General features: G+C 52.1%; 1 protein-coding gene across 1 annotated transcript; it reads right to left on the bottom strand.

The window, feature by feature from the left end:
- Positions 1–503: 503 nt before the first annotated feature.
- Dnah3 (dynein heavy chain 3, axonemal) lies at positions 504–16,113 on the bottom strand. The gene is made up of 27 exons (XM_014360009.2): positions 15,853–16,113; positions 15,555–15,787; positions 15,234–15,479; positions 14,795–15,157; positions 14,512–14,722; positions 14,213–14,434; positions 13,986–14,151; positions 13,531–13,932; positions 12,407–13,433; positions 11,756–12,352; positions 11,271–11,661; positions 11,009–11,189; positions 10,419–10,512; positions 9,890–10,345; positions 9,303–9,816; positions 8,916–9,221; positions 8,548–8,849; positions 8,161–8,486; positions 7,659–8,092; positions 7,124–7,598; positions 4,409–5,947; positions 3,129–4,148; positions 2,626–3,063; positions 2,152–2,546; positions 1,565–2,075; positions 938–1,463; positions 504–855 (listed from the first exon to the last, which is right to left on the bottom strand). Exons 1-27 carry the CDS (start codon positions 16,111–16,113, stop codon positions 504–506), a joined length of 11,988 nt encoding a protein of 3,995 aa, XP_014215495.2.
- Between the last annotated feature and the right edge of the window lie 13 nt (positions 16,114–16,126).

Genomic DNA, 16,126 nt, shown 5'->3' with positions numbered 1-16,126 from the left:
AAATTCTCAATATTTCCCACGTAACGTGACAAATAATAAATTATAATAAGCATTATTAATAAAAATGCAACAATTTTATAAAAAATATGAATATTAGTTGTAATAGATGCGTTTTTTTTTTTTTTTTTTTTAATAAATACTTCTCTCGACTAGTTTTTTTTAGATTAAAAATGTTTGTATTTTATGTTATATAATCATACATTGTGTATACATGTTTTACTTGTTTCAAGTTAAAACCTAAAAGATAAAATACATGATACGTGTTGTTTGTTGCTTCAATAGCTAAAAAATGGCATCAGCATAAAAAATCCTGCAACGGGGGGCAATCATGTCCCTTGGAAAAGGTTAAAAATTTAATGGCACACAAAAGTTTTCTCCTATAGCCAAAATTGTTATTGTAAAATATTATTATTATTATTATTATTTACCACAAAAAGAAAAGAGAGTGTGCACAAACGGTATACGTGTATTCGAACACAAAAAATATATTTAAAAAAAACCGTTCAATCGTCCAACTGGCAGAGACAAGCAACGCCCCTGTCGATCCAGTGCGACTGATCGAGCGAGCTCGGCAGCAACACGAACATAACGAAGTTCGAGGAGTGTCCCGTAGTCGCCAAAACACCACGTCTCTCGCTAGTCTTGTACAACGGCGAATGGTACACCGGCGCGGGAACAAAGTCCGCCTTTATCCCCGGCTTCAGCCAAATCACCGGCACCGTGTCGAACATGATTTTCGGCAACGACTCGTCCAACTCCATTGTCTCCCGGTTCCACCTGGCTCCCTGTACGTACAGGCCGTTCACGTACACCCCGTGTTCCGGTGCCGCGTCTATCTCTTCTGACGAGTCGTATCTGTTGCGCATACAAAAAACAATAAGTATATATTCATATAACCAAAATGATAAATAAATTAAAAAAAAAAAAAAGCTCTCACCCAGTGATCTCGAACTCGAAATCCAAGTGGTCGATGGGTATGGTGTGCTTCCTCGCGTAGTTCTGCAAAACCCCGGTCAAGAAGGACTGGGTGAAGAAAAAGCCCGACAGCCAGAAGACATCCGGCACGTTGTTGTCGATCCAATCCTGGAGGAAGCCGATCCTCTGGAGCAGATCGTTGATGTAGCTGCTGAGGGGCTTGAGGGTGGGGTACGACTTTTTGGCCCAAGCCTCCGGCACCCTTCCCACGCACATGCTGTTGAATATCTCTTCCAGGTCCGAGGACATGACGATCTGGCCCTTTATCGCCTTCTTCACGTTCACCAGGCTTCCCTTGATCACCCCGGTCAGCCGGTTGAAGCGTATAACCTCCTGGCGGAGCACCGTGTTCATGCTGTTCTCGTACAACACGGGATACTTGTCCTCGATTGCCTCGCAATCGAACTGCTTTGGCATCTTTTGCAGGATCTCGGTCGCCAGCTCGAACACCATGCTCTCGCTGCTCATCTCCGCCTCGGACTCCCCACCTGGAATTTGTGTTTTTATCGCGCCTCGTAAGCACTTTCAGGTAAGCGCAACTTTTTTTTGTCAATTGATACAGTATGTAAGAAAAAACAGAGCCCCCGACCTAATTGAGATTGAGCCAGGAGGGCACCGGAGAGCAGTTGCATGGATTCTCTGTTGTCTTTGGTAATGTCCGCGTTTTGATGTAGCCCAAAGACCTCGGGCAATTGGCTCAGGGGTAGGCTCCTGATGTAGCTCATACAGCCCTGGTAGCTCGTGTTTTCGGGCAGGTGGTATATCCCACTGGGTGAGAACGCGTAGTCCTTCTGGGAGACGACCTCGGGGCTTATGTATCGTTTCAGGAGCGAGTTCAACAGCCTGCGGTCCTTGTCGTCGGTCACCCGGCCACCGTAGTTGCACTCGCCGATGAGGTACAGGAGCGCCTCGAACGGCACCTCGGTGTACTCGTTGAGGAACATCTGCAGCTGCATGAGGCTTATACGCAGATCCGACTCGTTGAACTCGTAGCTGATGTTCCAGCCGAGGGCTCCGAAGTTCCTGCGCTCCTGCACCACCCCGTGGAAGAGACAGAGGGAAAACAAGAGACTCCGCCACTCAGTTAGCTTCTGGCAGCCCTGGATTTTTTGTGAAACAATTGTTCAAAACGAGGGGATCATCGACCATGTACGTATATATTGTATTCAAACTGACGTTGAAGAAAGCAGGATCGGAAATGGGATCGCTGGCGTAGCTGCGCAAGAGGTTGTTCCTGAGACCCTCGGGCGGCTCATTGGTCATCTTGACGGCATTTTGCAGGATCGACACCGGAAAGGCCTTGGACGGATAGCTCGTGAGCCAAAGCCGAAACTTGGGGTGGGTGCTGGCGGGGACGATGACCTCGTCGCAGATGCGATCGAGCTCTCGCATCCAAGATTCGGCCAGGTGGCAGTTTTGCAAGACGAGCCACTCGCCGGTCTCCAGGGCGCGGTTTATGGCTTCCGCGGCTATGGGACCCTGACCCTGGCCCAGCGATATGGACTTGAGGTTCTTGGCCGACATGCCGATGTCGTCCGCGAACTTGAACAAACTGCTCATCGGGTCGGAACCTTGAAAAGCGCGTTTATTTTTTTCGTGCATATTCTCTACCCCCCTGAGATATTGTGAATAATAGTGTTGACAGCTAACCCGGGGACAGGATGAAAATCAGCGGCGTCACGTTGTCGGAGTCGTCGTACGAGTCCTGGAGCTCAAAGGGCGGCGGTTCGACGAAAGTCTGGCCCATCTTTTCGATGATAAAGTTGCGAATGGCCGGGACGAGCTTATCGGGCCTAACGCACCGGAGCACGACGAGTCTTTTCAAGCTAGCCCGCGACTCACCCTCGAAAGGTTCCGGCAGGGGACTCTCGTGGGGGTTCGTCAGGTCGTAGTAGTCCTTCCAGGCACGGATGTTGTCCTCGAAAGACGACCGAAGAAGTTCGAGGCCCTTGAGGGAACTAGACCGCGCGACCTCCGACCAAGCTTTGTCCGACAGCCAGGATGGATCTGGATTGGGGTACGGGTTGTCGAGGGCCACTCCACCGGTCAGCAAGAATATCCACTGCTCCTCCTCGAGATCGTCCTTTCCTGAGGTTTTATTTTTTTCAACGCCATCAGAGACCTTTTAGGAGTAGCACACAACACGTACGTACCTCTCAAAATACCCACGCACAGGGTCAGAGAGAATATGAGCTTGTGCTTCTCGAAGAGAGAACGGCAGACGTTTCTGTACATGGTGGCCGTGAACATGGCGTTGAGGGTGTCGATGCGCAGCTGGAGGTCAAAGTTGGCTCGATCGGTTCGCTTGGCTTGCTTCTTGTCCTCGATGACGAGGGTGAAGAGCCGGACGAACCAGGGCAGGGAGTACTGGTACATGGGATCTATGTTGGCCAGCTCGGAGATGCAGAAGAAGAGGGTCGAGGCGTGTTGGGAGACGGGCTTGTAGCCGTCGCGGGCACGGTCAATGTCCATGGACGTTTCTACGGCCACCTCTTGCTTGGCGCGAATGTCCTCGGAGAGGATCTTCGATGACGACAGGATCTTGATGGCCGTCTCGTCCTCGAGGATGTTGCCCTCGGAGCTCGAGAGGACCTCGAGGATCTTGTCTTCGACTTCCTTGAGGATGCGCTTGTTGTTGGCGCTCTCGACAATCAGCTGGTTCTTCTTCTCCTCGAGGGCGGGCAGCTCCTTGGCCACGACGATACCGAGCAGTTGGTCCTGCAGCCCCTGGGGCGTTATTGTAAAGTTCAACAGGCTGACCTTGACCGCGAGCTCGGGCAGGTAGTGGGGGTTGCGCAGCCGAGTCGTCATGTAGAATCGAAAGTCCTGGTTGTACTCCAGCACGTTCTCCGCGAACTTGATGCAGAGCACGCCTCGCTGGATGAAGAGGTTTTTCAAGAGGATCGGCTCGAGGATCGCGTCCACTTCCTCCATGATGTTCTCGAGCAGGACGGGCAGCCCGAGCTGCACCGAAGTTTCGATGACCCGGGTGTAGTTGGGGTCCGAGAGTTTTATCACCGACAAGCCGTTATCCCGCTCCAGACTCTTGATCCACTTGTTGGCCTGCACCTGCGGGTCTATCATCAGAGGCCAACGATCGGCGGCCTTCACGATTATCCCGTTCTCCACAGAGAACTTGTCGGCCGGCAGTCCATGGATCATCCACGATCGAACTTTGGAACGGAATTTTCTATCATTTTCACTTTTGCAACCGTACGAGCGATTCCATGATTTCTTGGGGGGCACGGAGATTTTTATCCTTTTCATCGGATTTTTCAACGAAATATGATCAACGTTTACGTCGTGAACGTTAAAAAATAATGATTGTTCAACACATAAGACTCAAATCGGAGAAAAACCTCCACCCCAAAGGTACAAAAATTTTCAAAGAATTTCAACAGTATAAATACACGCTTTGAGAAAACAAACGCACTCAGGACGGGGTCGCCCAGCACATCGGCGAGAGCAAAGGGCGGCGGGCTGCAGGGGACCCCAGCCGTCTGGCACGCCTCGTGCCAATCCCGCACCAGCGAGTCCCGGTAGAGGACGGTGAAGGCTCCCAGGTAGGCCACCACACCCGAGGCCAGCAGTATATCCCCGATGACGTTCCCCAAGCTCTCCCCGAGCGCCACCGCCGTCTCGCCCCAGCGCGTCTTCTCCCCGCCCAGGCCGCCCAGCAGCTTCTCCGCCCGCTCCAGCTTTTGCACGCACAGCTCGATCTGGTCCTCGAGCTTCTTCTTCTCGCGCATGCACTCGGCGAACTCGTCGTTCAGCTGCTGCAGCTTATCCGAGACCTCCTGGAGCAGGGCCCTCTTGGAGTTGAGGGTCTCCATCTGGGCCGCCAGTTCGGCCTCCGCCTCGGCTAGCATCGCCTTCTTCGGTGCCACGACCTTGATCACCCGGTCGTACACCTCCATGGCCCGGACCCACTTGCACAGGCCCTCGCAGGCGGTCGACACCTTCTTCACGACCTCCGGCTGGAAGCCCCGGTCCTTTATGAACTTGTCCCTGATGCGCCGCATGTTGCCGGGCGGTATGCTGTCCTTGTCGAACTCCTTCAGGTTCTCCAGGAACTTTATGTCCCCGAGCATGCGCACCGAGGGCGGCCAGTAGTCCTCCACCATGGCACCGGTGTTGGGGTCGGGGACCCGGTCGGGTTTGACGCCCTTGAGGACGCAGACGGCCTCGAGGACGAGCCGCACCCCGGGAGGTGGGTTCTTCATCGACTTGACGATGGTCACGTCGGCCGGTTTAAGCGTGTCCAGGGCGGCCAGGGCAGCCTCCAGGGCTGGGGTGGCCTCGGCGAGATCGCTCTCGCAGTCATCCTTGATGGCCTGGGCCGCGGCCGCGGCTTCGTTGGCCAGGGCCTCGTCGGCGGCCACCACCTCCTTTTTGGCCTCGACGTTTATGGTGTCCTGCTCGATCTTGATCATGAGCTTGTCGCTGAGCTGCGACTGCTTGACGAGCTTCGGCTGGAGGGCCTGGAGCTCCTCTTGCATGAGGAACACCTGGCCGGCGGCAAAGTCGAGCTTCTCGAGGCCAACCTCGTAGCGGGTCTGTTGTTTCCGGATGCCATCGACCTTCTGGCCGTGGAACTTGCGCAGGCACTTTATGAGCTCGAGGTAACTGGTCGGGGTGACGTAGTTCCTTCGGTGTTGGCTGCGGAAGTAGTCCTCGCTGGCTCGGCTGACGCTCGTGTGTAAGTGCTGGCACAGAGCGACGCACTTGGTCTTGGTCTCGTTGTCGATGGCCAGGGAGGCGAGGAAGCGCTCGGCCACGCGCTCTAGGGCCTCCTCGGGCCACGAGGTGTACCAGTCTATGGTGCAGCAGTTTATAAGGGACGGGAACATGCGCAGCCGGACGCGGAAGGCCTCGCCGATCGGCGACATGCACACCACCGCGTGGACGTTCTTGCGAACGCGCTCCGAGAATATGCCGTACAGGGCCATGGGACTCGTCTCGGTTCCCCGACCTGTGGGAGTTTTGCAATATTCTCGTTTACGAAAATCATTCTTTTTTTCTTTTTTTTTTTTTTTCTTTTTAATCGAGAAATGGTAAAAATTAACATTAACTTATTGAATGTGGTTTCAGAAAGTAAAAAGAAAAAAATAATTAAAACTGCATAACTTTTATACTATTTCAAACTAATTTAAACTTGTAGTTTGTATCGTCTATTGTTTTTTACATTTTAATTGATATGAAATTTTCGAGTATGACTGATAATTTATGACTAATTAGTTCATTGTTTATGGTTGGTTACTTTTAATCTCGTTTTTAATGACGAAACCGAATCATATTTTTCAATTTAGATTTCATAAAGAAAAGAAAAAAAATAACTGACAGTAACGGTTAAAAAAATTTACTAATAGCATATATGTATAATAGATCAATGATAAATCTTCACTTTTTTAATCGTTATTCCTAGTTTTGTTATTTCTCACCTTTATTTATAACTAATCAACAATAATCAAATGAACATAATCTAAAAGTCTTTGTTCTAAACGCTTCAGTTAATATTTTGACACAAGTTGAAATTTTTACGTTTTAATTGTAAGAAATTGATAAAAAAATTTTTAAAAACTAATGAATATATTGATTGTAATTTTTCTATAACTAACATTACAACAAAATTCGAGCATACCGAATATTACTCTTGTGCATGATGGATTTCGTAATGTTCTTTGATAATTTTCTACTTTTATCTAATTATTCTGAATGTACCGTATCTGTCGCGACTGTAATTTACTTCAAAAAAGTGCAAAAACCGTTATTAAACTTCTAGAGATGTATGATTTGAAAGATCCCAGTTTTCCAAGTATTACTCATCGCAAAACTACAAAATAGTAAAAATTACTATTTCTTGGATTTACGCAAGACGAAATTCTAAATTTGAAAGCCAACAACACACTCCAGTCTCGCATTTTCAGATTAGATAACTGCGCAGCTATTTTGAGAAAAAAATAAAGTAATTACGATTTTTCAAGTATTTACTAGCTGGTTGCTTATCAAACATCGATTAGCAGCCTATATCTTAATGGACGTCACAAAAATAGCAATTTCACCTAAACGTTGTATCCTTGGACGGATTTCTAGCAAAGTGACTAAGAATAAAAAGAAGAAAAAAAAAAAAAAAAAAAAAAAAAATCACCTTGCGTCTGGGACTTGATCTGAATTTCCCTGGCGACCTCAGCCATCTTATCGAGTATCTCGGCCTTCTCCTCCGAGCCGTACAAGTTCGGTACGTCCCCCGTGTTGAGCAGCATGCTCAGGTCCTCCAAGAACGACTCGTCCTTTATTTGACTGTCGCTGAGGAGAAACACGGTCGGCTTCCCGTCGCAACCCGCCCGACGCAGCATATTCTTCAAGTCGTCCCGCCACTCGTTCAGCCCGTAGCTCCTCGTCATCTCGATGGTATAGAGCGCGTAGTCGCACATGCTCGCCGCCAATTTAGCGCAGGAGCTCCGACCCGACCCTCCGACCCCGACCAGCAACGCGTGCCCGTTGTCCTGCTGGAGGACACGGGAGACGCGCGACACGTGCTCTATCGCGTATCGGAACAGCACCAGGGACATCGGGGTCTTTGACAGGCTGTTGTACTCGGACAGATAGAACTCCATTTTTTCCTGCCAATATTTACCATCATCATGAAAACACTTGAAGGATATATGCATGACGTATCTTACCTTCAAATCCTCAAAGTCCAAGATCTCGTCGTAGATCTTGGGATCGGCGTCGGGCTCCATGAAATTGCCAAACAGTAGGTCACCCATGTGAGCCCTGCCGATCGCAGGCCTGTCCTGGCTGAGCAGGTGGTTCAGCACTTTGTCGAGGGGCTGACGGAGATGCTCGTAAGTCGCGTTTTTGACCATCGAGAACAGTTGCTCGCGATCGTCCTCGTCGACGAGCCGATCGTGGAAGACCCGGTAGATTTCGTGGATCCACAGACGAACAAGTTTGTCCGGGTCTTTCATTCTCGAGGCGGGCACCAATAGTACGCCGCTCATGACGCGCGTGTAGTCGCGCAAATTGAAGCAGTAGTGGCTTTTGCTGGGGATCGGCAGGAACGTGTCGATCGCCTTGCGATAAACCTCCGTTGTCGCTGCCAAGATCATCTTGCCTGTGGAAACAATTATCGCAACGAGTTTGGAGTAGAGTCGAGAAATCGTGGGCCGCGGTCATACCGACCCAGTCTGGTGACGCTGGCATCGAAACCCCGAGCAAAGTGCCACTCGAGTATGGTGCCAAATATCCTCGTCATGGTGGAGTCGTCGAAGGAATCGATACCGATCACGACCATGTGTCGCGTCAGCCGGGGCGTCAGTTTGTTCGAAGCACCCCCGGGTGGTAGCATGGCCGCGACGAACCGAATGTCCACCAGCTGCAGCATACTCGTGTCCTTCAAGTCGTACCAGTGCCCGTGATCGATCCACTGGCGCAGCAGCTCGATCGGCGGCTGAGCCCCGTACGTCTCCGTTTGCGGCATGCTCAGATCGTCCACGAACATGACGCACCTGTTGTTCGAAAATTATGACCACTTGTTCGATTATTGGCTGGATATATATATTTTCTCACTTTTTGCCCATAGTGGGCCCGTAAACGCCCTTCCTGCGCCTGTCGAGCTTCGACATGACGATCTCCTGGGTCTGGGCCGCGCTCGTTCTCGCGCTAAAGTTCAGCACGTTCTGCACATATTTGTCCTTGTTGAGGCTCAGCATGTAGTTGAGAACTACGGTCGATTTCCCGGTACCGGTTGGGCCAACGAACAACAAAGGCACCGAATTATCGAGCAGCAGCGACAAGAAGTAACGCTGAATCGACATGTCGTTCGTTTGCACGATCAACTCGCTCATCTTTGCGTTCGCTGGAAGTGGCGTCTAAAAGCAACAACGATTTCGTATGGATTGATTATAATCGACGGTACACATTTGGTTCATCGTCACCTGAGCCATCGTGTCCATCCACGAGATCCACGTGCCGTTGTTCCGCTTGTCGTAGACCCAGTCGAAGATGGTGTTGCGGTCGGGGAACAGCTGCTGCTTCGTCAGTTTGAACGATTTCGGCCTCGGGTAATCCTCGTCGTCGCCTATCAGTATCTTCCGCAAGAACTCGTCCATCAGTGCCCGGCTGTCGCTCAACAAGGTCGAACAGATACCCCAGACTATGCTGAACAGAAGGGTGCACTGGAGCCACTGCGTGCTCACTTTCGACTCCTGCTCGAGCAGCGTGTCCAACAGCTTCGTGAAGGTCTGTGGATAAACGCAACGACAGCTCGACCAACAATACTATAATATCCAGCAACGGAATAAAGGTACACATATGTCACGGACCATAAACATGTGGAGCTCGCCGATTTCGACAAAGGTTCGGCAGCGGTGTTTCACAAAGTCGAACATGGGCTGGACGAGCCACTCGATAATGTCCCCGAAAACCTCGAGCTGATCTGGCAAGAGTCTGTCCGCTATCTTGGTCCGGTACGACTCGAAAAAGGCCGGCCAACCCAACTGGGCCGGCTCCATGTAGATCATGCCGCATCGGCTGACGGTGGCGGGGGAGGCGTGCTCGAGATCGGCGGGCTCGAACATCATGTTCATGCGCTGGGACATTTGGATGATCTCGCCGGACATGAGGCAGAGCTTTTTGTTGTCGTCGAGCACTGTGTTCATGTTCTCGATCCATATGGCGTCCACCGGCCCGTCGAAGATTATCCACTTGCGCTCCCGGGAGGTCGACTGGGCAAACTCGCGAAACGTCGTCGCCAAAACGCCGTCGCTCCACTCGTGGGACACGGGATCAAAGTTGCCGTACATCCGGCCCAAGGTTATAGCCTTTGGGTTTATCACCCTGAAAACGAGGGGGTGGGAGATGCGTATCAATTTTCCGGACCCAAGGAGAGTAGGACGGGGGAGTCGGTCACCTGTAAGCCACGCGCATCTCCTTGATCGAGGCTCCGCGGACGGCAGACAGATCGGTAAGGGCGTCGGCCAGAGCCTGGTAGGCCTGGGTCTTGCCAGACAGAGTGTCCCCGACGATCATCAAGCCGTGCCTCACGAGTATCATCTCGTAGATCTGTATGATTTTGTCCAAGTACCAGGGCGTGGCTTGCAAATTTCTCTTCTCCAGGTGGACCTTTATCCAGTGCAGCAGCTCGTCTCTGTCGGGGCTGGGCAATTTGACCCCCGGAAATAGGTCGCTGTAAATACCCTCGAACAGGGGTAGGTCCTGGGACAAGAATTTCGGGACATTGACGTCGATGATGGCGCGCAGTACGAGTATCGATTCGTTTTCGTTGTTGTACTTGAGCTTCAAGTTGCCCGCGGCCACCAGGACCGTCTTAACCGCCCGCATGCCGTAATCGTAGTGGCTCTGCGAACTGTACCGATATTACATTGTCATTTTTGTATTTGGCTACAAACGTTATCATAAAATCAAGTTGACGCGTTCACCTCAACTGCTCGGAGCACAGCTTGTACGTGTGCACGATCTTGTCGGCGAGTGCTTCGGCGTCGACGAATCCGTACGAGTAGAGCGTTATTTCTCCTATCGTGGGTATATTATGTATTATTAAAGGGAGTGCATAATACATGGTACACTTATAAGAAAGTGGGTTTATCTTATAATAATTTAATCATTAACAGATAATAAAAATATTCAAACGCGCTTTTATTACAAAAAATTTACCTACGCATATTTATACACACATTGACTTCTTATCTTACATGTTAATTGTTACCTACCGAAAAAAAAAAAAATAATTTATAAATCAATACGTTACTAAACTATGAACGATCAAAATATTTGAAGGCTTTTATTTCTCTAGGTTGCAATACCACCACTGTGGGACTATGGAGCCCTTTATTTCAAATATTTACTATAAGACACCAAGTCGGATGTTCTAAGAGTGATGTCATGTTAAAATACTTCTCTATCTGGCAATGTCATTATTCTATAGGCAAAGAAGCCACGTGAAGCAAGGATTAAAGAACTCCGTTACGAATTTAGATATTTTACTGGTCGGATGTTTTAAGATACCTACCTATCTGTCGATACGAGGGCACCATCATTGCGACAGTCCTGAAGAGCACCTTCAGGTTGTCCGGGAGCTCCTGCCTGCCCGCGTAGCCGGGGTTCATCGTAATGATGACATTGCACGTGGGGTTGAGCTTAATCTCCGTTCCCTCGAACATGAAGCGCTCCAGGCGTTGGGCTATAGAAAACTGCAGGTCAACATTTTTAATTTTCATTCCAACAGCCCAAAGGGAGCTTATAATCACAAATAATGTATATGTCGCGATTGCCTGAATGGAGAGTATCTGCTGGGCGATGACGGACAAAACCTCGAGCTCGATGCGGTTGAACTCGTCGAAGCAGGCCCAGGCACCGGATTGGGCGAGGCCCTTGAAGAATTTGCTCATGGCCGCGTAATCGAGACCTTCGGAGCAGTTGAAAACGACGCACTGCTTGGCCAGGGCCTTGGCGAGGTCCTTGGACGTCTCGGTTTTCCCGGTGCCGGCCGGCCCCTCCGGCGCGCCGCCCAAGTTTAGTTTCAGCGCCCCCATGAGGGTGCGGTAGCAACGATCCGTCAGCGGTGTTATCACCAGTCGGGGACTGTTGCCCAGGTACTCGAACCCGTACTCCACGTCCGTCGTTATCATCGACACCGTCACGTTGCCCTCCAGCCAGTAGTACCTACAATACCAAATAATTTGTCAATGAAACGTTGGATTTGTAAAAAAGAGGGATGAAGCGACAAATATCCGAATAGTGAAAAGAAAAGGCGCACCTCAGCTGGGCTATCCAGTTGAAATCGGTAACGTCACTGACCCGCCTCTCGACGAGCAGTTTCAGGACGTCGCGAGCGTGCACGTCAATGACGATGAGAGCGTTCAGGGTGATCCTGGCGCCGGAGTCCAGTTTTCCGCGCACCAGTGCCACGGTCTCGTCGATCTGCGCCGAGCACTTGGCCAGGTAGGCCTCGGTCGATCGGTCCTCAAATGACTCGCACACCTCGCTCGTCCAGTGGATCTGACTGGCGCACAGGACTATCTGGCCCGGCCACTGGACCACCCATTCGACGCGCTTGGCCGTAAAGTACGCGATGACGCTGTCCTGGGCTATGTCTCGCAGCGAGGCCTTCATCAGCTCCTCGATTTGCGCGAGCCACTTCTCGACCAGGCCCTTGGCGTCGCCCGGGTTTATCTTCCCGCTAAACGGCACGTACTCCTCCTCCTCCGACAGCATACCCACTATCTCGTCCTCTTTGGCGAAGCGCAGGCTCTGTATGCCCTCGAAGCACTTTTTCAAGTGCGGCTGGACCCGCTGGGCGTCCTTCGTCTCGGAGAGGATTTCCAGGAGCTCGTCGTTCGACAGGAAGAAAAATCTGAAAAATTGTACATTTTTTACAAAGAGAATAACAGAGCGAAAGGTAGCGAACCTAGGGAAGAAGAGTCGTTTCTTCTCGAGGTAGTCGTTGAGGCCCTTTTGTATGTCGTCGAGCAGGGCGTTGCACTCCCTGAACTTGTCGAGCATCTCCGGCATGTCGGTGGCTTTGAGCACCCTCATGTCCTTCACCACGTACTCCATGATGGCCCTCCACGTTTGGTCGACAATACGAAAGTTCTTGGCCTCGGTGGGCATCTGTCTCATGATGTCCTCGCTGCTGAAGATCGGCTCCAGGTACATCCAAGTGGCCTGGCACACCAACCACTGGTCAATGATGTCTTGCATGGTGATGAGCTTTTCCTCCCAGGCTTGCATCTCTGCCTCGAAGGGCTTGACGAAGGGCGAGCCCCTCATAGTCTGGGCCTTGAGTATGTGGTCGTCCAAGAGCACCTGGGTGTCGTCCACGGCCGCGAGTATGCTGACCCCGGAGTCCCGGTAGGGGCTCAGCTCGAAGCTCACCTCGAGCCAATCCTGCTGCATGTGACGCAAGTTGCTCTCCAAGGTGTGCTCCTTCGAGGCCCCCGAGGATATTTCCTCGAGTTTGGGCGCGTACACGAGAAGGCCGTGCTCTATCATCTGGGAGAGGCTACTGTTCGGCTGGGGGCTAATGGTGACCCCGGCCATCTCGCTGATCTTGAGCCAGTGCCTCGGCTTCAGGCCGGGATTACAGATGCTCTGCAGGAGCCCAAGGAACTGCTTGAACTTGTCGACCTTGCCCCTCGTCATCTCGGCTATGCGCCTTGCCGCCGGTATCTCCATGAGGGTGCGCGACAGCTTGTACAGGACCTTCCAAATGGCCTCGGTCTGCTCGCGAACCTCGTCGGCGTCCAGGTCACGGAAGGGCCCGTACATCCAGCGCTCGTAGCTCCTGTGGAACTCGAGGACCGTGTGCCAGAGCTGGTCGAACGTGGCCACGGTCGACGACATCGTCGGGAGGCTCAGGTACGGGCTGACATCGAGGTCGAGCAGCGACTCCTCGACGTTTATCTCCTCGGCCTCGACTTCGATCTCCTTCATCTCTGCACCGAGTATTCATAAATCATCGCGTTGTCGGAAATAAAACAATACGATGTATAACCCAATCCCTCGTATACAAGTATCGGCTCCACCAAACACCTCGAGAAATGAGTTCGATCTCGCGGGCCGAGTTGACCATCTCGTCCATGGTGACAGCGGGTGGGTCCTTCCTCTTGAACACCTCGATCTTGGCGCGCACCTCGATAATCTTGGCGTCAAAGGCCTTGCGGCGCTCCTTGAGGACGCCTTCGACAAACTCCTTCCTCATACCGAGCCTAACGCCAGCCAACTCCATGACCGTCTCCATGTCCCGGGGCCAGGTGAGGGCGCGCGAGTTCAGCTGAATGTCCTCGTCGGCCAGCACCGACCTACACTCGGCCAGAAACACCAGGTACGACGAGCTCTCCGCCAGCTGCGAGCGCAGACTGAACATGCTCGAGTCCCGGCTCTCCACCATGTAGTTGTACAGCTCCACCACGTCCCTAGTCGCCTCGGGCATAGCTTTGTTTTTCAACAGTGGTTTTTACACCCTCTGCTCGACAGTGATTAGTTACCAGAAATGCGCTCGGCGATCTCGTCGAAGCTAGCGCAAACCTCCCGGTGGATGGTCCGAATCTGGCTGGAGAAGTGATCGAGCACGGTGCCCCGCAAACCGAGCAGGACCTCCCTCAAACGCTCGTTCAACCGGCTGCAGTCGACCTCGACCAGGTTCAGCGGGATCTGCAATTTTTTTGTTTTTTTTTTTTTCTTTGTCTCTTTGGACTCGCTGAAAGTCCCTTACTCTGTCGCGAAAGAGAAAAATCTCCCGCCTGAGCTCGTCGTACCCCTGGATCTTGGCCGCGTAGTCGCGCAGGAAGGGCTCGCTGCCCATAAACGCCCTCAGTTCAGCCTCGGCGGTGCCGTCCAGCAGGTAAAAGTACGGCTCGTACTGCCTCAGGTAGATCTTGGGGCCGCTCGCATTGGCCGCTATCGCCTCGAGGGCTCCGTCGACCAGCGCGCGGATCTGGAAAATCCAACTTGCACCTGCCGCACGCAATTACAAATATATATGTATTGGGGCATTGGAGGGGATTAACGCACGTCTCCCATTTTCCGGCTGACGGGGAAGAGGAACGTCTTGTCTTGGATCTCGGGAAACAGGAGGTTCTGTATGCCCGGGATTCCCGAGGCCACCTGGATGACCGCGTTGAAGCATTTGGACATGACTGTGCGCATCTCGTTGACCGATGGCTTGCACTGGAGCTCCTTGTTGACGACGACCGGCTCGACAATGAGCGACATGAAGGGCGTGCTGCTTTTGCCGAGACTCGTGTCATTATTTTTTTTTTTACGGATTATAGTGTATACTCTGTGACAAGTTTACCGCAGAAAAGTCAGGTCTTGGTAGTCTCCGTCGAAGAAGTTGCCGTCGGCGTATAGCGCGAAAAAGTCCCTCAGGTGCTCGATGGTCCGTATGACGATGAGCCTCAGGTGCCTCGACAGTAGGCTGTTGACGCTGGCAAAGTACTTCTCGACCAGCAGAGTCGAGGCGTCGGGGCTTTTTTCGAACAACCCGCTCCAGGCGTCCTTGCGCTCGAGAAACAGCTCGGCGACCTCTGCCAGCCACTCGCCGATCAGCCTCTCCCTGGCCGCGGCGCACAGGCGTTGCACCCGGTCGGCGATCTCGAGCGCCGGGACCGGTAAGTTGCCGATCTCGCCCTCGTCGATGATTTTCAGCGCGCAGTACCTACATATTTGTGTACCAGAGAGCTGCCTCGATGATTGAGCTTCTTTTTTTTTTTTTTTTTTACCGATCGACTCACCTGTCGTCCCAGATCTGCCGGATGCAGCGGTGGATCGCGTTGTCGATGAACAAGTTGTGCTCCATAAAGTGCGATGCTGTGATCTTCGCCTGGTGCCACGGCACGGGAGCTCGGATCACGAAAATCGGCCGAGGGATCGGTAACTGCCGTTTCCGCGGGGGATCGCTCAGCAAGCGGTCAATCAGACTGACGAGCACGTACTCCTTGATCACTTCGCCCTCCAGGAGCCTCGTTCTCTTGCGGAAGCTGGGGGAAAAAAATCGGTTCTAGTTGATCCCCATTATCTATCCTTCATAGCGATTTGGCGGGTGGAACATTTACTCGCTGCGCCTGCGGAGCTTGCCGAGGATCCATCTCTCGGCCTCGCGAAGGTTGGTCCGATCGTAAGGTCCGATGGCCGAGACGTGGCTCCTCGTCAGCACCACGGCCGTCGGGCAATGGACGTATGCTGCCTTCCGGTTTCGATCTTTCACTTCCTCCCTGTACAACTGTCGCATCTCGTCGAGCTGGTCCTCCACGGTTCTCGGCATGTCTGCCTCCCTGAATCCCACGTTCTAGTGCAGCGCAAGGACGTTTTTTTTACGGACCTTACAACGTGCTTTTAAAAAATAAAAGTTACTTGTTCCGGCTCGACGACGATTGGTGGTTTTTTCTTGCGCCGCTTTTTCCTCGGTACGTCACCCTGGTCGTACTTTCGTCGCAGCTGTTTGAGGCCGATAACGTTGTCGGGTAGCTCGACCATGTTCCTGGCGCGCTCGATCTCGTCGCGCTTTCGGCGCTCCTCGTACTCCCTCGTCAGTTCCAGGGGCGGGTACTCCAGCCGGCCATCCGGACCTATGGGGCACCACTTGATCGAGCACTTTGCACCCGGTGCCTCCATTTTTTTTTTTTTT

The sequence above is a fragment of the Copidosoma floridanum genome, unplaced genomic scaffold, assembly GCF_036245765.1.
Source record: "Copidosoma floridanum isolate Cflo_tuat_1 unplaced genomic scaffold, Cflo_Japanese_pri ptg000025l, whole genome shotgun sequence".
Classification (NCBI taxonomy): domain Eukaryota; kingdom Metazoa; phylum Arthropoda; class Insecta; order Hymenoptera; family Encyrtidae; genus Copidosoma; species Copidosoma floridanum.
This window is presented reverse-complemented; position numbering and strand designations above follow the sequence as displayed.